General features: G+C 33.6%; 2 protein-coding genes across 2 annotated transcripts; both read right to left on the reverse strand.

Annotated features, from left to right (window-relative positions):
- Positions 1-7269: 7269 nt before the first annotated feature.
- On the reverse strand, positions 7270-7848 carry LOC133304657 (cold and drought-regulated protein CORA-like). The gene is made up of 3 exons (XM_061504707.1): positions 7739-7848; positions 7594-7646; positions 7270-7508 (listed from the first exon to the last, which is right to left on the reverse strand). Exons 1-3 carry the CDS (start codon positions 7846-7848, stop codon positions 7270-7272), a joined length of 402 nt encoding a protein of 133 aa, XP_061360691.1.
- An 11498-nt stretch (positions 7849-19346) lies between these two features.
- Positions 19347-20174, reverse strand: LOC133304658 (glycine-rich cell wall structural protein-like). The gene has a single exon (XM_061504708.1). It carries the CDS (start codon positions 20172-20174, stop codon positions 19347-19349), a length of 828 nt encoding a protein of 275 aa, XP_061360692.1.
- Between the last annotated feature and the right edge of the window lie 3691 nt (positions 20175-23865).

A 23865-nucleotide genomic window follows, 5' to 3' on the forward strand; every position in this document is an offset into this window, starting at 1 on the left:
GTTTTCAGTAGTAAACTAAAACCTGAATCAAATAGATGTTTGCTGATGAAAGAGGTGAAAAATAATGTGAAAATTGTACTCTATTTATAGTAGAGACAGACCTCAGTAGTGGAGGATAAGATCTCAAAAGTTTACATAATACTCCGGCAAAAATTGTGTCATAAATATATCAAGCAACAAAGTCAACTACGAAAATTAACTTACACTTTTGTTAAAATGTATAAAGAATCACTTTAACCCAAAATTTTAAGGTATTGGATGAGGATTATTTTAATGGTTTATATTATTTTCTAAACACCCCTTACGCTATAGCCTTTGCGCTTGAAGCGTGGATATTGTATAGTTCAAGTTTTTTTCTTTTTTAATTTACCTTAGGCTTATTTAATTCCACAAATGGGAGAGGTGAAAATCAAACTCGTGATCTTATAGTCACTGAAGCTGAAACTATGATATCATATAAAGAATCACTTCAACCCAAAATATTAAAGTATTGGATTCGAACCATTTTAATGATTTATATTATTCTCTAATAAAATAAATTTTAAAGTTTCTTTAATTGAGTAAAAAACAAGTTTGAAAATTCTTATCAATTTTTTCCCTAAAAAAGTTTGAAAATTCTTATCTTTTCCCTAAAAAAGTTTGAAAATTCTTATCAATTTTTCCCTAAAAGTATATATATATACTTTTGGTCTTATTTGGATGAGCATTATGCAATTTTGGTCCCCAAATTAATTTTTTTCCAACAAGGAAAACTATCAGATTTTTTCCCATTTAGCAATATAATAATTTTTTGAAAGAATTATCAAAATATAATAGTTTGAATATCATTGAACCATGGAAGCCCCACGTGTGGAATCAAGTCAGCATGTGTCCCCGTGGTGGCATGATTGTTAAAATCTCGATTTATCACTAAGATTTTAGGATTTTTTTCATTAAAACAATTTTACCAATATTCCAAATGTTTTTACAATTTTTTATGATTTTTTTACATTACAATTTTACATTTTATTATTTTTTAACTCCTTTCAATTTTACTTAAAATCTCAATCTTAACACCTTTGATTGGTGAGTCTCACATGGTCATACTTTGTCAAATTCAATCACTTTGATAAATTTGGTAGTGCGATATATGTCACCTAAAACTAGCAGACGGGGTTGGAAATTGGAATAATATTAAACTTGGTTAAGTAATATTATTTTTGTAAATAATTTGTACATATATTATTTTAATAAGTATTATATTATATTATGGAGAAGGATATTGTAACAATTAACTAGTGTTACATCCAATATTACTACCAATTAATCTCACTGTTAGATCGATTATGTTCATCAAACAGATATATTTATTTCTATCTTTGTATAGTTATGATTCGTCATATTTAATATTTTATATTTATTTTCACCTTTGTATGGTTATGATTCCCCATATTTAATGCGAAATGGTTATGATTCCCCATATTTAATGCTTTCACATTAAATATGGGGAATCATAACCATACAACGATGAAAATATATATAACCGTTGGATCCACATAATCGATCTAACGGTGAAATTGATTGGTACATAGTAATATTGGTAGTAAGACTAGTTGATTGTTATAATATCCTTTCCCTTATATTATTATATAAATATAGGGAAAAATATTTCTGCAGTTAATGCAAATGAATTATCTGCATTTATTTTCAAAACGACGTCGTTTTGGTATTGAAATCTTAAAAAATTATAAATAAAAAGACTATTATAACCTTGAAATAAATTAAAATTACAAAAACACCATGATTTTCGCCCCAAAACGACGTCGTATTGGGCTTACTGCAGATAACTTATCTGCAGTAACTGCAGAAAAAACGAACCCATAAATATATGAATGCTTCAAAAAAATTAATTAATTTTTTTATTTCTCCAACAAGGTTTATCCATACTTTTTTTTTTGGTAAAGTTATTATTACTCTTATTTTTTTGATATATTTTAATTGATTTATCGCTTTGTAATTAGTTCAATTTGGGGTGAGTCCTGGGATTAAGGATTAAGACTTTAAACCCCTCCCAAAGATAATAACGAGGAGGATCGGGCAGATGCTCTCACCTCCACCTACTCGATTCCATGATTCCAAGGGAGTTACCATCATTTGGTAGTTATCCTTACTCTTTAAATGTGAGGATAAATTTTGTTTAAAGTTATTTCCTTTCTTATATTGTTCATTTCATTTATTATAGTTGTCTTGTACTTATTTGAATTATAAAATAGAATAGATTATTTTAACTATCTTTTTTTCCTGTCTACCTTTGTCTATCACTCTCCAACACCATTAAATAAGAATCTCAATAAGAGAAAGAAATTATAAAGATAGTTGAAATTATGATCTAATAGTGTTGGAGAGTGATAGACAAAGATAGACAAAAAAAAGTGGGTAAAATCAGTGGCAGACTCAAAAATTTTTATTTATGTCTGCACACTTAGTGGCGGGGGCTGCCCCCATAAATGTTTTAAAAGAAAGTTTAAATGTATTAAAAAAACAAAATAAGATAAACAAGAAAAGAAAAAATTGTAATTAAGAGTCAACTGAGCTATTAGCCTATTACAATAGAATGATTATTTCTTAAGAATAATAATAATTTCACAATTTCAAACTGATTATTTTTAAGATTTTTATTCTTATAGCGATGCAAAATAATCGTGCCATTTTTCATTATTATTTTGGTGTGAAATATAATTAATTATACCTAATAAACATTCCGCTCATTCAAAAAAAATTCACGTAACACAATATTTGGATAATTATATGAGAATACGTTTCACTTTCTAATTTTCAGTTTTTCCACCTTGTCTTTAGACCCACCAATCACAGTAACTTAACACTTTCACGTCATGGTGCATGAGCAAGTTGTGGTTGTCGTGTTTTATATTGAATATGTGACAGTCATGCAATGAAAGTGTGGTTTATATTGTATGTCATTGAATGATAGTCTGACGATGTTTGTGTATGCACTTGCCCATACTTACACAAGTGTAAGTCCGCCAATGAATAGAATAACATATCCCTGGTAAAATAACATAAAACTTTTCTTTTGAACGATTGAGCTTGTTTTAGCTTATTAACTTCACAATGCTTATCTAGGACACCTAAGGCGCAAATTAGTTAAGTTGTGATAGTTGTTAGCTTTTTTATTATTTTATAAAAGTTTATTAAGCTTGTCGAAATTTATTGACCTAATATTTTTTGTATTTTCTTTTCATATAAATTATTCAAGAATATTTCTTTTAAAAAAAATTAAGTGAATATTTATTTCTTCAACATCGATGGTTATATAAAAAAAATTATTAAAAGGGATTTACGAAGTTATAGCCTAGTAATCCTACAACATTTAGTAAGGGTGCCAAAATGTGTCATGATATGCGACACGTCAAAATGCGGGTCAATTTGAAACGTGAGATAAAACGAGTTGTACGTAGGTTTGAATAAATGACATGAATCAGTGTAGTTTCGTATTGTTTCACATATACCATTGCAAATTACAAGTCAACTTGAATACTTTATTCAAATTTTTACTTTTACTCAAATTTTAAAAAGTCAATATTTTTATTTTTAGGGCCAACTTATGCGACCCATGACCAGCTATAGTACAAGTTTCAATTTTTGACCTGCGACAAAAACATATCCTGTATGGATTAGACGGCTTGACCTCCGAGTCAGACTTCATACGATACTAATCTGATCCCAACATGTTTTGTCAATGCACGGATATTGACACGTGACACAAAATATGATACAATACGTTAATATGTTAATTTTAAAAAATAGTATATTTTGACACATTAGGACACGTTTTAATATTAAATAATATTTTTAATATATTATAATATAATTTATATTTAATAGATATTACAGTCCATGATAAGTCATATAACCAATCAAATATTCAAATTTCATAATATAAAAATAAACAAAAATAACTTTTCGTACCTTGTTAATTTTTCATGTCAAATTTTATAACAGAAAAAAATTGATTTATAAATAAATTTTTTATTTTTAGTTAATAAAATAAAATTAAAACTAAAAAAAAGAAAAAACGTGTCCGAGCATTCACTATGTGTCGAAAAAAGTTGACTGCGTGTCGAAAAAATGTGTCAGAGCGTGTCGAAGAGTGGACTACATGTCCCAAAATATTAATCGCGTATCAGACGCGTGTCGAAACGTGTCTGTGTCAGACACGTGTCTGATACGCACAATTCACAAAAAAACAACAAGTCCGTGTTTCAGAGCCTAACATTTTGCAAGGGTCACCCTAGTTGTGGGATAGTATGGTGAACTAAATTTTTTCAAAGTTAATTATTATTATTATGATTTTATTTGAGAAGGTGTTGAAAATTAATTTTTATTTAGTCAGGATTTATTCAATTGCAATAATATGTTAATCATATTACTTTTTTTTTTTGGGTGAGCTGATAATCATATTACTTTTATTTAATTTCACTAACACCAAGCATGTGAATCATTATATACAAGGTTGTTTCTATTTAATCAGTACATTACTGTGTTAAAATTTTGAACTTGATAAATATTCAAAAATAAAATTTCCTATATTAAAAAAATTAAGATTTAAATGATCTACAAGAACTGATTAATTCTTTAGTTTTTGAAGTCATATGAGTTATGATAAGTTAAAAATTTGAATTAATCTATAATTTCAAAAGGATTGCTTAAGATGCGCTAACTTGTTAATTCAACTTTTTGGTTTTGATCACCTATTAATTAAACAATCGTCCGAAGTTAATTTTCTTTAATCAAGAAAATTAGTTTAGGTATGAGAACTTATTAGTTCTGTAATATTTAATCAAATAATTTTTTCAAAATAAAAATTATGCGTTTAGAAAAAAAAAATTATATTTAAAATTACACTAAAAAATTATTTTTCAAAGATTTACGTGACTTTAAGATTATCATTATATTAAAAATATGTGATAGATAAGTTAAAAAAAAGTGGTGTACGTTCCACACCAAAAAAAAAAAAAAAAAGTGGTGTAGGTTTTGTTTTAGGAGTTAGAATAGATCGGAGGAATGTTAGTAGTATTGTGAAGTTGGCAAAGCGCACAGGTCGCTCCGCACCATCCATCCCGCGCCGTAATCAATTTCTCAAAAAATAATGAGTTTTATTTGTCTCATGTAATACGAGAAAATTTATTTTAAGTTGTAAGATAAATAAAGTGAGGCTTATCAATTTTTTTTTTAAAAAAGAAAAGAAAAAGAAATGCATGTCTTTTTATGTAAGTGTAACATGAGAGATGAATCTCATGTAATATAAGAGTATAATTTTCCAAAATAATCAACCTGTCGGAACACCAATCAAAATGTCATTGTTTACCAAATTTTTTACCTAAATGCCATGCGAACAGTATTATTTCCCAATCTGCCACTGGGGCAAGTTTGCTACCCAGTGTAACAAACTCGGTTTGCTGATGTGTCACATTTTTAGTGGATAACAACAAGTACCAAGTTAAAAAAAAAGTATGAAGTTCGCAACATTAGGTAGCGAACTTGGTTAAAACCAAGTTCGCTACCCCGTGTAGCGAACTTAGTGTACACTGAAAACATGACACGTTATTTCCAAAAAAAAAAAAAAAACGTGACACGTCAGCAAATCGAGTTCGCTACACCCGTGGCAAATTGGAAAATAACACTGTTCACGTGGCATTTAAATAAAAAACTTAGTGAAGAGTAACATTTTGATCACTATTCCCAATCTGTCCTGTTCTGTTTTTAAAATTGAATTAAAAGATTCGGCCCTCTGCTTCGCTTGGTGCGTTGGCCAGCCAGGCCTAACACATTTTACATAAAAAAAAAAAAAGCAAGTTCCTTTTTTTCCTTCACTTTTTCGGTCGCCCTTTTTTATTTTCTCTTTTTAATTTTTTTTTTCTTGTTTTATATTTCTATCTCTTTATTTCTTTAATTTTTTCTATGTATTTTTCTTTTTGTTTTCTTATTTTTTCGCTCTTATGTTATTTTCTCTCTCATATAATTTTATTTTATTTTTTTCTTGTTTTATTTTTATTTCTAGTGTTATTTATATTTTTTTTAAGGAATAAATATTTCCCATATTATAAGAGATAATTTTATTTTATTGTTTCACACATAAAAATATATGAAGCCTATGTTTTTTCTCTTTCTTCTCTTTACATGGTCTCGTATGGGCCCTATGCACTTTTATATATGTATAAAAGATAAAATTATCTTCTGCAATATGAAAAATATTAATCCCTTCATTTAATTTATATTTGTAATTTTTTTCCTCTTTTTATTAAGACTTATTTGCCCCCAACCCTAATTAATTTGAAAAAGAGGTAATATTGATGTTGATGTATGTTATTTTGCCATTTTTAAAATAAAAAATATTTTTAAGTTTGACAATAAACTCATAATCAACTTTGGCCAAAATACTTCTTATGTTTTTATCAAATTACTCTCCTCATATCACTTTTACTTTGATTTCCGCGTTATTTTTTATTTTTTTTACAAGGTGGGCCATCATCTTTCTTTCTCAACTGCAAAATTGAAGTTAAAAGGAGAGCTTGAAACCTCATTATCTTTTAGATCATCATTTTCAATCAGCGCATCGGCGATGCAATAAAATAAAATCTAAAGCATGATGTGATAGTGAAGGTTGTATAGTTCAGTGGATTTTTATCCTGGATAATAGGTGTGACAGATAAGGTTGTTAAATATATTGATTCTCAGAAATTAATTTTATCTTATATATATATATAGATATGAAATAGGATCTTTTCACACCATTGTCAAATTTAAATTTGACATCTCATCTGAGAGCATTAAATCATAGTAATTGATCTTTTTTGATCTAACAGCTTTCTGAGGTATCAACTTTCAAATTTGACACTGATGTCAAAAGATTCTGATGTCAAAAGATTATATATATATATATATATATATATATATATACACGAGACTTATATTTTTTTTCTCTTTTTTTTATATAGCTTCACATGAACTTCATGTATTTTTATTTATATATAAGAGATAAAATTATCTCTTATAATATGAGAAATATTAATCCATATAATATAAGAAAAGAAAAAATGTTGAAATACGTACGGTTGTTAAAGCCAAAGTAAAAAAATCATTAATATCCAGGAAAACAATTTAGCATGGTGGATACACTTCCGTTACTTGTATTCAAAAAAGTATTACGCAGTGACATGATTTATTGTAGGGATAACTCTAACCATGGCCCACATGCTAACTAAGCCCTTACACCATATGTGCCCCACCGTGACCACCTCCGCCAGGAGCACCACCACCGGGCGCACCACCGCCAGGAGCACCTCCGCCAGGCGCACCACCACCAGGAGCACCACCACCGGGTGCACCACCTCCAGGCATGCCCCCGCCGGGCATACCGAAACCAGGAATACCAAAACCAGGAATAAAGCAGTTGGGACCCACTCCATTCGGACAAGCGTTTTTGTTATATTTGATATCACCCACATCTGCAAACACATGAACCGTGAACAAATCAGACAATGAGTATCATCCCATTTGCCACGAAAATAGTAACGTATGATTAATGAACACAAGTCTTATCAATTCGATCAGTAATTGCATAATCAATAGGCAAAGAACCATGGCTAGATTTTCAAACAAGAACAAAATGTAAATAAGGGAGCTCCTTGTTGAGTTTATAGTTGGGGAGAATAGAAAGCAAAACAAAAATTCACACATTCTAGGGTTGGAGGAAGTCTCACCCAAGTTCCTAGCTGCCACTTCTGTGGAGATCATAGCAACAATGGCCAAGAGGCCTAGGATGCGTAGGGCTTCCTTAGAAACCATGTTTTCAGTAGTAAACTAAAACCTGAATCAAATAGATGTTTGCTAATTGCTGATGAAAGATGTGAAAAATAATGTGAAAATTGTATTCTATTTATAGGAGAGACAGACCTCAGTCGTGGAGGATAAGATCTCAAAAGTTTACATAATACTCTGCATTTCTACTGTCTAGCATTAGTTATAGCATAAAAAATTGTATGTCATAAATATATCAACTTATCAAGCACCGAAGTCAACTAGGAAAATTAAATTGCACTTTTGCTTCAAATGCTTTTCTTAAAGTTTCTTTAATTGAGTAAGAAAAAGGTTTGGAAATTGTGGTCAAATGCATTACTTGGCTAGTAAACGTCAAAACCAATAAATTAGCTCTAATATTAATTGGAATAAATAAGAGTTATGTTCTAGGAAAAATAATTTATTTATGCTAAGATATAACAAAATAAAATCATTGAACTAAATTTCTTATCTCATTTTTTTATTATTATCTTTTTTTGTCTTTTACTGTTGCATTAACATAATAAAATAAACACCCATATTAATTATACTTTTGATCTTATTAGATGACCAATTATGCAATTTTGGTCTCCAAATTAATTTTTTTTCCAACAAGTAAAACTCAGTTTTTTTTTTCACATTTAGCAATATAATAATTTTTTGAATGAATTATCAAAATATAATAGTTTAAATATCACTGAACCATGCAAGCCCCAAGTGTGGAATTAAGTCAACATGTGTCACCGAGATATCATTGGTGGGTCTCACATGGTCATACTTTGTCAAATTCAATCACTTTGATAAATTTGGTAGTGTCATATGTCACCTAAATCCGCTAGCAGATGGGGTTGGAATAATTAAACTTGGTTAAATTATGTTATTTTAGTAAATAGTTTTTAAATATATCATTTTAATAAATTTATATATTATCTTATTACATTAGTGTATGAATGTTGCAAAAAATTTCATTAATTTTTCTCCAACAAAGTTTAATTATTCTTACTCTTAAAATGTGAGGATAAACTTTGTTTAAAGTAATTTTCTTTCTTGTATTATTCGTTTTACTTGTTATAGTTGTCTTGTGCTTATTTGAATTACAAAATAGCATAATTTTTTTTTTTTGTATTGATCTACTATTAATTTAAAAATTGTCCAAAATTAATTTGCTTTAATCAAGAAAATTAGTTTAGATATGATAACTTATTAGTTCTGTAATATTTAATCAAATAAATTATTCAAAATAAAAATTATGCGTTTAGAAAAAATTTAATTTTAAAATTACGCAATTAAAAAGTTATTTTTCAAAGATTGACGTGACTTTAAGCTTATCATTATATTAAAATTACGCGATAGATAACTAAAAAAACAAAAAAATTAATGGTGTGAGATGTAAATTGGTAGATTTTGTATATTAGAAGTTAGGACAGATTGAAGGAAAGATTTTAGTATTGTGGAGAGTTTGATCCATTTCTTTTTTCTATATTCTATATGCTACATTTAGTTCTTTTCGTCTATTTTTCCTTTTATTTCTTTCTTTACCTTTCCTTTTTCCCTTTGTTTTATTCCATTTTCTCCCTTTCAGTTTTTCTTTTGTTATTAATTTATTTATTTTCTTCCTTTTTCTTTATTTTTATCTCTTTATTTTTTATTTTTTTCTATTTATTTTTATTTTTACTTTCTTATTTTTTCTCTCTCTTATATATTTTTATTTTTATTTTACTTTATTTTATTATTCTTTTTAATTGTTTATTGTAATGTTTTTATTTCTAGTGTTATTTATATTTCTTTTAAGGGATAAATGTTTGTCATGTTCTAGGAGATACTTTTATTTTATCTCTTACATATACATATATGGGGTCTACGTTAGTTCTCTTTTCTCTTCACTTGGTCTCATGCTAGCGGACCTACATATAGGTGCCATTGTCTGCAAGTGCAGACACAAAAAATTGTTTACTAACAACATTCCCATGTCTCAATATTCACATCGCACTCATCATTCGTTGCTCGTGAACAATTCCTATCTCTTAAGGCTTCTTGTATAGTCAGTGGGGGTATCTGTGGTGTTTAAGGTTGACAAGAAGGCTTTGTATCTGTCGAAAAGGCTATACGATGTTGAGTACAACTTCTTTTTCCTTTTCTCAAAGCTTTAGGTAGATCAAGGTGCGAGATTTGTGCAGTGCCATGTCGTCAGTTAGTTGGACAGGAATGTATGATCCATGCCAATGGCGGACCTACATACTATTTTTTTATATTAAATTGAAGTTTTTTTTATATTTTTTATTTTTTAATGCATTTAAACTTTCTTCAAAATAAAATTTCGGGGGAGAGGGGCTTCCCCCGAACCCTAGTCACTGTGCGGACATAAATAAAATTTTTTGGGTCTGCCACTGCGACCTCATATGGGCCCCGCACATTTTTATGTATGTATAGAAGATAAATTTATGTTCTACACCATGAGAAACTTTAACCTCTTCTTTTAATTATATTTTTAATTTTTTTTCTTAATTTTTATTTTGCACTTTTCATATGGATTTATCTGTTGCCAATCTGAATTAATTTAGGACAAAGCTAATTTGACGTTTACGTATGTTATTTTATCATTTTTAAAAGGGAAAACTTCAATTATCCTCTGTAAGTTTCCTCAAAAGCACTTACTCTCTCCCGAAATTTTTAATCATTTACATCTGTTATGGAATATTTCCATATCCTAACCACCTACCCAAGGATCCCTTAAAGGATAACTACCCAATTATCCTAACAATATAAAACAGTAAGGCTGCTAAGGATAAAGTCTTTATCCCAACAGAAAGGAAGTTAAATCCTACTACAACTGGGAGATCTACACAAGCCCAAGAGGTAACCCTTATAAATAAGAGGTTAAAGACCCCAGGTACATACTCTGAACTCATTTACTACTTCTGCCCACACTGTGCACACACCCACGTCTCGGCTATAAGCCTATTGCTTGTGCGCAGTGATGGAGATATTGGCTATAAGCCAACCAAGATATCTATCCATAGGATATCTTTGAGCGCATACCTGGTATCATTATACGGTTTAATAGAACCGAACATTGGCACCGTCTATGGAAACGTCAAATTTCGACTCCCATCCATGGTGAACACGCGCGGCATAGCACGAAGCCACAGATTAAAGGCGACCTCGCGCGCCCTGAAATTGCTTAAACCACATACATATGAGGAGACAAATCTTACCGCAAAAAAGGCTTTTGATCCTCTGAGAGACTCTAGAATGGAGCTCTAGATCCAAGTAGATGACGATTTGACAAAGATTATTGTCGTCGCAATTCTTGATGGAGCAAGTGAAGACCTGGAGGACATTAAATTATAAGGAAAAAGCTTCAACTCAGCCCAGTGAAGGGCTTCAAGTTTAAGAGCTCGGCCAAAGCCTAGAGCTCATCCCCAACGAAGGACTTTAAGTTTAAGAGCTCGACCACGGCCTTGAGCTCAGCCCAACGAAGGGCTTCAAGTTTAAGAGCTCAGCCTCAGCCTTGAGCTCCAACTCAGCCCAGTGAATGGCTTTAAGTTTAAGAGCTCGGCCACAGCCTTGAGCTCAGCCCAACGAAGGGCTTCAAGTTTAAGAGCTCAGCCATAGCCTGGAGCTCAGCCCAACGATGGGATTCAAGTTTAAGAGCTCGGCCACGGCCTTGAGCTCAGCCCAACGAAGGGCTTCAAGTCTAAGAGCTCAGCCTCAGCCTTGAGCTCCAACTCAGCCCAGTGAAGGGATTCAAGTTTAAGAGCTCGGCCAAATCCTGGAGCTCAGCCCAATGAAGGGATTTAAGTTTAAGAGCTCGGCCACGGCCTTGAGCTCAGCCCAACGAAAGGCTTCAAGTTTAAGAACTCAGCCTCAGCCTTGAGCTCCAACTCAGCCCAGTGAAGGGCTTTAAGTTTAAGAGCTCGGCCACAGCCTTGAGCTCAGCTCAACGAAGGGCTTCAAGTTTAAGAGCTCGGCCAAAGCCCGGAGCTCAGCCGAACGAAGGGCTTCAAGTTTAAGAGCTCGGCCACGGCCTTGAGCTCCGCCCAACAAAGGGCTTGAAGTTTAAGAGCTCACCCTCAGCCTTGAGCTCAGCCCAACGAAGGGCTTTAAGTTTAAGAGCTCGGCCACGGCCTTGAGCTCATCCCAACGAAGGGCTTCAAGTTTAAGAGCTCGGCCATAGCCTGGAGCTCAGCCCAACGAAGGGATTCAAGTTTAAGAGCTCAGCTTCAGCCTTGAGCTCAGCTCAACGAAGGGCTTTAAGTTTAAGAGCTCGGCCACGACCTTGAGCTCAGCCCTACGTAGGGCTTCAAGTTTAAGAGCTCAGCCTCAGCCTTGAGCTCCAACTCAGCCCAACGAAGGGCTTCAAGTTTAAGAGCTCGGCCACGGCCTTGAGCTCAGCCCAACGAAGGGCTTCAAGTTTAAGAGCTCATCCTCAGCCTTGAGCTCCAACTCAGCCCAGTGAAGGGCTTCAAGTCTAAGAGCTCAGCCAAAGCCTGGAGCTCAGCCCAACGAAGGGCTTTAAGTTTAAGAGCTCGGCCACGACCTTGAGCTCAGCCCAACGAAGGGCTTCAAGTTTAAGAGCTCAGCCTCAGCCTTGAGCTCCAACTCAGCCCAGTGAAGGGCTTTGAGTTTAAGAGCTCGGCCAAAGCCTGGAGCTCAGCCCAACGAAGGGCTTCAAGTTTAAGAGCTAAGCCACGACCTTGAGCTCAGCCCAACAAAGGGCTTCAAGTTTAAGACCTCAGCCTTGAGCTCAGCCCAACGAAGGGCTTTAAGTTTAAGAGCTCGACAACGGCCTTGAGCTCAGCCCAACGAAGGGCTTCAAGTTTAGAAGCTCGGTCATAGCCTGGAGCTCAGCCCAACGAAGGGCTTCAAGTTTAAGAGCTCGGCCACGGCCTTGAGCTTGGCCCAACAAAGGGCTTCAAGTTTAAAAGCTCAACCTCAGCCTTGAGCTCAGCCCAACGAAGGGCTTCAAGTTTAAAAGCTCGACCTCAAGCTTGAGCTTCAACTCAGCCCAACAGAGGGCTTCAAAATTATTAGCTCGGCCTCGCCCTTGAGCTCAGCCCAACAAAGGGCTTCAAGTTTAAAAGCTCGGCCTCAGCCTTGAGCTTTAACTCAGCCCAACAAAGGGCTTCAAAATTATGAGCTCGACCTCGGCCTTGAGCTCAGCCCAACGAAGGGCTTTAAATTTATTAGCTCGGCCTCGGCCTTGTGCTCAGCCCAACGAAGGACTTCAAGTTTAAAAGCTTGGCCTCAGCCTTGAGCTTCAACTCAGCCCAACAAAGGGATTCAAAATTATTAGCTCAGCCTCGGTCTTGAGCTCAGCCCTATAAAGAGCTTTAGTTTTAAAAGCTCGGCCTTAGCCTTGAGCTTAGACTCAGCCCAACAAAGGGCTTCAAATTTATTAGCTCGGCATCGGCCTTGAGCTCAGCCCAACGAAGGGCTTCAAGTTTAAAAGCTCGGCCTTAGCCTTGAGCTCCAACTCAGTCTAGCGGAGGGCTTCTAATTCATTAAAAGCTCGGCCTCAGCCTTGAGCTTCAACTAAGCCCAACAAAGGGCTTTAAAATTATTAGCTCAGCCTCGGCCTTGAGCTCAGCCCAATGAAGGGCTTCAAGCTTAAAAGCTCGGCCTTAGCCTTGAGCTCCAATTCAGCCTAATGAAGGGCTTCAAGATTAAAGCTCGGCCTCAGCCTTGAGCTTCAACTCAGCCTAATCCATAACTTCAGGCTCCGAGATCAAAATGAAGACAGAAAAGGAGAGATGTGATCTTAAGAAAAGTATCACACCCCAATCTGAGATAAAAATGAAGACGGAATTGGATAGTTGTGATCCTAGCCAAAGGATTACACCCCGATCCGAAAAAAGAAGAAGAAGAAAGATAGAATTGGAGAGATGTGATTCTACGAAAAAGGATCACACCCCAATCCGAGAAGACGAATTTGGAGAGATCGTGATCCTAGAAAAGAATCACACCCATATTTAAGATAAAAGACAAATCAAGACGGTATGCGAAGCCGTGATCAAACAAAATATGGCAAAAAGTCTAAAACACCCACGCTACGTTAAGCCGGGCTAAAATCAGAAAGGCAAATATACTGCCTTCAAAAGTGTAGGCAAGGCAAAAGCCAAGTCAATTTAAAGAAAGCTATGGTATAAGAAGTCGAGCTCAAAGTCAAAAAAAGACAAACACCGCCTCACCACTCAGAGACACTACTAGAAAATAGATTATTTGCGACAGACATTTTCCGTCGCAAAATTGGCAATTTCCGTCGCAAATACACTTTGTGACGGTATATGCGATGGATAAAAGTTGTCGCAAAAACCCTCGTTGCAAACAAAATTTGCAACGGCATTTTGGCTGATTATTTTCTGTCGCAAAATGCGATGGATTTGTTTCGTCGCAAAACAACATTTTCCATCGCAAAAGATTGAGCTGAATGTAGACTGATACCGTCGCAAATTGCGTCGGAATATTTAATTGCAAATTTTCATCGCACATTTGCGACGGGAAATATTAACATACCGTCACAATTTGCGACAGAATAATAAATACCATCGCAGTCAACTGCTGAATTTGCGATGGAATGTCCCACAAATACCGTCGCAAAATTACGAAAAAAAAAATTCATTTATTTTACAGATTTAAATTATAATAAAATCCACAAAAGACTCTAGTAATTGCATCAAACAAGCTTCATTAGTTTAGCACTTCCACCAATTAGAAACCGCAAAATGATATGGCAATTTTCACAAACCACAACCATTTGGGAGTGAAGATAATGGTTGTGCATATATAAATTTTTAATGTTAATGCACCACACAAAAATTCAAAAACTAAATTTTTACTCAAAGAAATAAATAGGGATTCATATGGGACTTACATATTAAAGCAACCAATCTTGAAATTTTACATCCTACAACAAATTTGAAGAAAAACAAAATATCAAAGATTATATCATTAAAAAATATTCTAACACAAACAAAGATAGGTGATAACAATGGCTACCATGAAGAATGAGTTTGAGAATGGAACAAGACACTTGAGCTTGTGCTTCCTTTTCTCGAGCTCGGCCGGTGGATTCAACAAATTGAAGTCATTTTGGAGAACCTAAAACTATGAAATGGAGATGGAAGGGAACTATGGAAGAGAAGCCATGAAAAGGAGGCCATGGAAGGAAAGATGAAAATGGTAAAGTCAAATGCAGATGAAAGTAAAATGATGAATGTTTTTTTTCATGAAATGTAGAAAAAATTGAAAGAGAATTGAGTTGAAAGAGAAATGAGAGAAGTGAAAAATGTGAAGTTATTTTTTGTACTTAACAACATTTTGCGACAGAAATTTCTGTCCCAATTTGTGACGGATATATTTTGCGTCATAAATTTGCGCAATATTTTGAAATTTTGAAATTTTAAAACTGTTCCAATTTTTTTTTTCAATTTGGGACGGAAATTTCCATCGCAATTTGCGACGGATATATTTTCGGTCGCAAATTTGTGAAATATTTTTGAATTTTAAAATTTTTAAAGGCTGCTAATTTCATTTTCGAAATTGCAACGAAAAATTTCCGTCCCAACTTGTGACGGATATATTTTCGGTCGCAAATTTACGCAATATTTTTAAATTTCAAAATATTAAAAGCCCGCTAATTTTGGTTTTCAAATTACGACGGTAAATTCTGTCGCAATTTGTGACGAATATATTTTCGGTTGCAAAGTTGCGCAATATTTTTAAATTTCAAAATTTTGAAAGTGCGCTAATTTTATTTTTTAATTTGTGACAGAAATTTCCATCACAATTTGCGACGGATATATTTTTGGTCGCAATTGTGAAATATTTTTGAATTTTAAAAATTTTAAAGTCCGCAAATTTCATTTTTGAAATTATGACGGAAAATATTTGTCCCAATTTGTGACGAATATATTTTCGGTCGCAAATTTACGCAATATTTTTGAATTTTAAAATATTAAAAGCCCGCTAATAATATCGTCGCAAATTCCATCGCAAATTGCACCGGATTAACTCTCATAGCCGTCGCTAAGTTTGCTCCCAAGGTTTGCGATTGGTTTGCCTGTCGTAAAAATTTCGGTCATAAACACTCGTCGCAAGTTTTTCATTTTTGCAACCGAATTAATTTTCGTCGCAATTTGCGATGGAAATGCGACGGAATTTGTGTCTAATTCTATAGTGACCAAAATGTGGACGTAATTCGGTCGCAATTATTTTACGATCGCAATTTCCGTCTCAAATTGCTATAATTGATTTTTCGTAGTAATTTTCGTCGCAATTTGCGACGGTTTTTTTCCATCGCAAATTTCCGTCGCAATTTCAGCATTTTCTAGTAGTGAGACTTCAAGAGAAAAGAAGCCAATATAAAAAGCTAAACCAATAAGAGGTAGTCGCACCAGACTCAAGGCAGGATCATAGTACCTCGGTAGGGTCGACCTATCAATCAAACTTAGGCACCCCAGCAGTCCGAGCTTCTGAACTGCCAGGCTGGGGGGCAACTGTTATGGAATATTTCCATATCCTAACCACCTACCCAAGGATCCCTTAAAGGATAACTACCCAATTATCCTAACAATATAAAACAGTAAGGCTGCTAAGGATAAAGTCTCTATCCCAACAGAAAGGAAGTTAAATCCTACTACAACTGAGAGATCTACACAAGCCCAAGAGGTAACCCTTATAAATAAGAGGTTAAAGACCCCAGGTACATACTATGAACTCATTTACTACTTCTGTCCACACTGTGCACACACCCACGTCTCGGCTATAAGCCTATTGCTTGTGCGCAGTGATAGAGATATTGGCTATAAGCCAACCAAGATACCTATCCATAGGATATCTCTGAGCGCATACCCGGTATCATTATACGGTTTAATAGAACCGAACAACATCCTTATCTAAATTTTTTTTATCACTTACCCCCTATCTTCATTTTCCATCAAAAACTAAAGTTAATTATGTTAATTTTAAAAAAATACCACAACTATCGTTAAAACCCAAAAAAAAAAAAACACTTAATAAGAGAAGCTTTAACTTCTGACTTGTACAAACTCTCTAGTAGAGAAGCTTGGACGATGAAAGTGCTCTTTATTGATCACCAGAGGCAAAAGGTACAACAAGAGCCTTTACTTTAGTTGAGATTTCAGAAGGAAGAGTTTCTAAGATTGCAAAAATTTGGGTCTTAGTTGTCGGAACTAGGACCACTTTAGAAAAAGAGAACATATTAATTGAAGGCAGTTAGGATCCTCATCCTCCACATTTAGTTTCCTGCTTCAGTCTCATGTTATTTAATGCATAGATGAATACAGCCCGAGGTGAAGTATGCTTTGATAGTAATTCCTTATCCAGATTAATACATCTTATTTTAGTTTTAATATACTACTATGTAGAATTGACATATGCTTTATACTAATTCCTTATCTAGATGGCGGTCTATTATTTGTATCAGTCCTCCATTTTATATGGTAATTCAAATGTGCATGGTTCATCTCATTAATTTCTTTCTAGCTAAAAGGATACCTATTTGTTTTGCTTGTCCTTGCACATTTGGATACATGTTGAATGATATGGGTGGCTCTATTGGATTATCTAGGATGTTCCAACCTGTAGTCACGGTGCAAATTATTTATAACCTGGCACTGTCTTATGTGGTGCCATTTTATCATCCAAAATTTACTCTCTTGCAAGCACTGTACGTGGGTTCTGCACTTGATAGGTTTTGTTCTAAATCATTTTCACGTTTAGTGTTTTTTTGGTTTTAAGGGTAGTTGTGGTATTTTTAAAAAAAATTAACAGAGATAACTTAGTTTTGGATGGAAAATGAAGATAGGGGGAAAGTGATAAAAAAATTTAGATAGGAGTATAAATGATTCAAAATTTCAGGGAAGTGGTAAGTGATTATGAGAAAACTTACCAAGGGTAATTGAAGTTTTTCCTTTTAAAAAAATAATTAAGTTTGTCAATAAAACACATAGTTAACTTTAGATCATCATTCTCAATCAACGCATCCGCGATACAATAAAATAAGGGGATATTGTTTATCATGTTACATAAAATAAATTGTCTCATGCTACATTTAAAATAGTGGAAAAGACTTACTAAAGAGAATAGAGAGAAAGAAAATAAGTGGATTACATCCATTTTTTGTGTGTGTTGCATGAGACAATGCAACATAAGACATTATATCTCCGTAAAATAAAATATAAATCATTCTTTGTTTATAATTAGACTCTAACTTTATATGACAGTGAAGGTTGTATAGTTCAGTGGATTTTTATTCTAGATAATAGATGTGATAGAGAAGGTTATTAAATATAATGAAAGAATAAATTTAGAAACATTTGTAAAGCCAAAGTAAAAATAACTAATATTCAAGGGAAAACAATCTAGCATGGTGGAGACACTTCTACTAGTATTAAGGGTCTGTTTGTATGAGTTTTTGAAAAAAGAATTTTTTATGAGTTTCTTTTTTTAAAAGAATTTTTTTAAAAAGTCAAAGTTATTTTGTGTTTGGATATAATATTTAAAAAGTAATTTTAAATAAAAATATCATTTGGATGTTAAAATAAAAAGCACCTTTTAAGTATAAAATGTCTATTGTGTCCTCTCTTTGATTTTTGGAGACCACCCTTTTTTTTTCACTTCCCACATTCCGATTTTGATCACCGAACCATGACTGTTCAAACAGTGGTCTCCACCGCTCCCTCTGTTGCTGCCACCACCATACGTCTCCGCTCCCTTGCTAGAGACTACCTTCCCCGCGAGCTTCACTACTACCTGCACTTGAAACTCTCCAAAATCCTCGCCGCATTCTCCTCCCAAGTCACCTTTGTCATCGACGAGTTTGAAGCCCTCACCTTCAACCAAGTCACCGATCCGTGTTTGTTAATGGAAAATTTGATTTCAATTCAATTCTGGTGGTGGAAGGTCAACGAGATTTGAAAGATTTTTTCTTTTTTTGGGTATCAAAGGACGATGCCCCTTGAAATTTTAAGATTTAGGTGGATAGGATTCAACAATTGTAGATTCTCCCACGAGAGAAAGAAAGGCAGGGAAGATAAAGAAAGATTATCAAAAACAAATTGTAGTTAGATTCTTGAAACCAAATGTATTAGAGAGTGACAAAATCAATCTAAGAACGATGGTGGTTGTGGTAACTGAGAATGGAACAGGGTTGGGTAAGGTGTCCCTTGTCCATGCACTCAGAGGTTGAAGGCATTAAGGGTGAGATGTGTCCACGATGGTCAACAATGTTGTTTTTGACTTCTACTTCTCCTAGAAGTCACAAATTTTAACTTTTGAAAAAAGTTAAATTTTATCATTTTTTTGGCTTTTGCTTTTTTCAAAAGCCAACATCCAAACAATAAAAAAATATAATCAAAATTACTTTTTTCCAAAAAAAAAGCAGCTTTTGTTAAAGTAAAAGCACAACCAAACACAATAAAAAAAATATTACACATTGACATAATTTTTGCTAGGGATAACTCTAACCATTCCCCACATGGTAACTAAGCCCTTACACCATGTCCCCCACCGTAACCACCACCACCAGGAGCACCACCGTAACCACCTCCTCCAGACACACCACCGCCAGGAGTATCTCCTCCAGGAGCACCACCACTGTAACCACCACCGCCAAGAGCACCACCGTATCCACCTCCAGGAGCACCACCACCGTAACCACCACTGCCAGGAGCACCTCCTCCAGGAGCACCGCTGTAACCACCTCCGCCAGGAGCACCTCCTCCAGGAAAGCCACCACCAGGAGCACCGCCGCCAGGAGCGCCTCCTCCAGGAGCACCTCCGTAACCACCTCCTCCAGGCGCACCACCGCCAGGAGCTCCACCACCAGGAGCGCCACCACCGGGAGCACCACCGCCAGGAGCACCTCCTCCAGGAGCACCACCGTAACCACCTCCTCCAGGCGCACCACCGCCAGGAGCTCCACCACCAGGAGCGCCACCGCCAGGAGCACCACCGTAACCACCTCCGCCAGGCGCACCACCGCCGGGAGCTCCTCCTCCGGGAGCACCACCGCCAGGAGCTCCTCCTCCGGGAGCACCACCGCCAGGAGCACCTCCTCCAGGAGCACCACCGTAACCACCTCCGCCAGGCACACCACCACCAGGCATGCCACCACCAGGCATACCAAAACCAGGAATACCAAAACCAGGAATAAAGCAGTTGGGACCTACTCCATTCGGACAAGCATTTTGTTCAAATTTGATATCATCGACATCTTTTTTCTCTTTAACAACCTCATCTGCAAACACATCAAACCGTGAACAAATCAAACGATGAGTATCATCACATTTGCCACCAAAATAGTAATGCATGTATTATGATTAATGAACGCAAGTCTTATCAATTTGAGTAGTAATTGCACAATCAATAGGCAAAAGAACCATGGCTAGATTGTTAAACAAGAACAAAATGTCAGAGCTCCTTGTTGAGTTTATAGTTGGTGAGAATAGAAAGCAAAACACAAATTCACACATTCTAGGGTTGGAGGAAGTCTCACCCAACTGCCTAGCTGCCACCTCTGTGGAGATCATAACAACAATGGCCAAGAGGCCCAACATGCGTAGGGTTTCCTTGGAAACCATTATTTCAGTAATAAACTAAAACCTGAATCAAATAGATGTTTGCTTATGAAAGATGTGAAAAATAATGTGAAAAGTATACTCTATTTATAGGCAGGCGTGGAGGAGATAAGATCTCAAAAGTTTATATAATACTCTGCATTTCTACTGTCTAGCATTAGTTATAGAATAAAAAATGATATATAATAAATATATCAAGCACCAAAGTCAACTAGGAAAATTAACTTACACTTAATTTTGCTTTAAATGCTTTCTTTTAAGTTTCTTTAATTGCAGAGTATTTTTGTATATCCGGTGTACCTACTACGTATTTCCATTAAAAAATTAATACTTGAATTAAAAAAAATTCATTATACATCATAAAAAGTGCCCCATTTTAATTGGCCCGTCAGAGTTGTGTGACAGAAGTACCTTTCACTTTAATTGAGAAAGAAAAAAGTTTGAATTTTTTTTTTTTGATAACAAAAGTTTGAAAATTTTGATCAAATGCAGTACTTGTCTGGTCAACGCCAAAACCAATCAAATTAGCTCTCATCATTTTTTTTCCAAAAAAAAAAATATTAATTATATTTTTGGTCTTATTAGATGACCATTATGCCATTTTGATCTCCAAATTATTATTTTTTCAACAAGTAAAACTCTTATTTTTGTCGGAATAGATCATCTTATGTGTTAGTTATCATGAGCATGTTATGGAGAAGATCCTAATCATACAAAGGTGGATCAAATGTGATGATTATAAATCTGGGTTATAGTTCTCACACACCATAACTAAACTTGGTTAAATTATATTATTTTAATAAATAGTTTTCAAAATATATTATTTCAATAATTTATGTAAAAATATATTATATTAATAAATGTGACAAAAAATTAGTTAAATTTTTTTTTCCTTACTCTATTGTGTAATCATTAATAAAAGTTATTGACCTAATATTTTAATGAATTTATGGTAATTATTATATATATAAAGATATCATCTAATTATATTAATTTCATTTTTTTAATCTAATTTTATTGATGAACATAAATAAATTAAAATTACTTATAACTCCACTAATAATAATACAGTGAACTATTATGTCACATGTATAAATTATTGGCCATGTCCTTGATTTATGTTAGTAATTGGAAGATATATTAACAGGGAAATTTAATTTTTCAATTGAAAATTAAAAAAAAAGTTTGCAGTAAAAAATTTATTGAAATATACAATCGGCTTTTTTTTTTGGTTAATTATACAATCGGTTATTTAATTATAATAGATGGATAAAAAAGTATTACTAAATCATTAAATGTTAAAAAATCATATTAGTCATAACTAGTGATCAATGGCACATTGATGATTAGCTAACACGTAAGTAATGTTAGTTGTACAGAAAGAAATATTACATCTTTCATCACCCAAAAAAAAAATATTACATCTTTTTTATACTTTGTTTATTCCTGGAAAAAAAATGTAGGATTATATTATAATTTATAAATTTTCTTATTTATTATTAAAAAAATTTAAAGCTGGTTTAAATTTTTTAATGTGCAAATATTATTTCCCATAAATTGTTAGACAGTTTTGTTTTTATGAAGTTTCTCCAACGAAATTTATCCTTACTATTTAAATGAGGATAAACTTTGTTTAAATTGATTTCTTAATTCATTATTCGTTTCAATTTTTTATAATTATCTTGCTCTTATTGAATTATAAAATAGTATAAAGTGTTTCTTTTCAACGATTGAATACTTACCAATTAAGGACACCTAAGGCGCAACGCGTACGGTTTTGTGATCCAAATTTTTATATTTTTCTTGTATTATTTTAAAACTAAAAAAATGTTATTAAATTATTCTTTAAAATCAAAGAGATTCAGTTAAGCTATTACCCCATTTTTAATAAAACTAAGGATTAAATGAGCTGCAAGAACTGATTAGTTCTTTATTTATTTATTTGTACATAGTTCTTTATTTTTTTAAGTCATATATATGAGTTATGTTTAGATTTTATAATTTGAATCTGTCATTTCAAAAGGATCACTAGGTAATCCAATTTTTTTGTATTGACCTTGTATTAATAAAAATATTAATTGAAAAATTGTTTAAAATTAATTTGCTTTAATCAAAAGAATTAGCTTAGATATATAACGTATTAGTTCTGTGATATTTAATCGGCTAAAGCATCATTCTAAGAGTGTTGGCCAAAATAATTGTCCAATTAAGGTTAATTGGATAAGTTTTTTCAAACTAATACAGCCAAATATATCACTAATTCTGACGGGACTGATGTCATGTCAGCGCTACGTAGGCAGTCTAATCACCGTAAAACTTCGAAAGACCATAATTTTTTACTCCGGTATCCAAGTTAGGTATTTTTTTATTTCGCATAACTTTTCGAGATCTAAGTAATGACACCTCATTTTTAAATTTTGTTTTCCACAAACATAGTTTGTATTTGCAATAATAGTTCCACAATCACAACAGTGTTCAAATCCAGAAGCTTCTGAGTTCTTTCCAAACCAACAACATGAGTTGTAGCACGTTCCATCGAGTTCTTGGCCTAGTTTTCCCACTGTTTGCCTCTGAGGCCAATGATTTTTTTAGCAACAACATCAGTACTTATGGCTTTTCGTAAGAAGAAACATTGTTGCCTGTACACATTGATAAAGAGAAAACCACTATCATTATTTGTTATTGTTGGATAGTTGAAAAACTAGAAAAGAAATTAAGGGCATGTTTGGTGCATAGTATATAATAATGCCTGATAGTATAAGACCTGATTAAATTTTAACACTATTCAGCGTTTGGTATGGTATTGTATAAGATAATATTCTTCAATATTTTAAAAATTTAAATATTTAAAATTTATTTTAATATATTAATATTGAAATGATATATTGGTTCTTGAGAATTGTACTTGTAAGCAATAGTAATACATCAATCCCTTATTAGTCCTAATCTCACCCCCTTAGGCCTGATTAAGTTATACATCATTTTGATGTATTAAGGGGTTCCGATTTATAAGCTTATATTATACGATGGTTACACTAAACAACTGAAAATGTCATAACGTATAGTATAAGTTTATACTATCAAGCCTTATACATCACACCAAACAGGCCCTAAATAGCATCATTCACATAGATAAAATATATCAATTGATGACATGTGCTGCAGCTTATAGTGTTGGTTCAGAAAGAACTCGAGAGCTTTTGGATTTAAACGCTCTTGTGATTGTATTATCATTATTACAAATTTGAACTTTGTTTGTGGGAGATAAAATATGTCAAATGAAGTGTTATTGCGTAAATTTCAAAAAGTTATGCGAATAAAGAAAATTTCATCTGATTTGGATACCCGAGTCAAAAGTTATGGTCTTTCGAAGTTTTATGATGACAGGAATGCCTACGTGACACTAATATGACTTCAGTCCTTT

The sequence above is a fragment of the Gastrolobium bilobum genome, unplaced genomic scaffold, assembly GCF_033153095.1.
Source record: "Gastrolobium bilobum isolate Gb01-03AN ecotype WA unplaced genomic scaffold, APGP_CSIRO_Gbil_v1 utg2366, whole genome shotgun sequence".
NCBI classification, from domain to species: Eukaryota; Viridiplantae; Streptophyta; class Magnoliopsida; order Fabales; family Fabaceae; genus Gastrolobium; species Gastrolobium bilobum.

What these genes read in the sequence shown, in the direction of transcription:
- LOC133304658 (XM_061504708.1), bottom strand. Translation starts at nt 20,174, where the DNA reads ATGCATTACTATTTTGGTGGCAAATGTGATGATACTCATCGTTTGATT.
- LOC133304657 (XM_061504707.1), bottom strand. Translation starts at nt 7,848, where the DNA reads ATGGTTTCTAAGGAAGCCCTACGCATCCTAGGCCTCTTGGCCATTGTT. An exon ending in ACTTCCTCCAACCCTAGAAT is followed by an intron (nt 7,647 to 7,738) that starts GTGTGAATTTTT and finishes TTGAAAATCTAG; the next exon opens with CCATGGTTCTTTGCCTATTG. An exon ending in TGATCGAATTGATAAGACTT is followed by an intron (nt 7,509 to 7,593) that starts GTGTTCATTAAT and finishes ATGTGTTTGCAG; the next exon opens with ATGTGGGTGATATCAAATAT.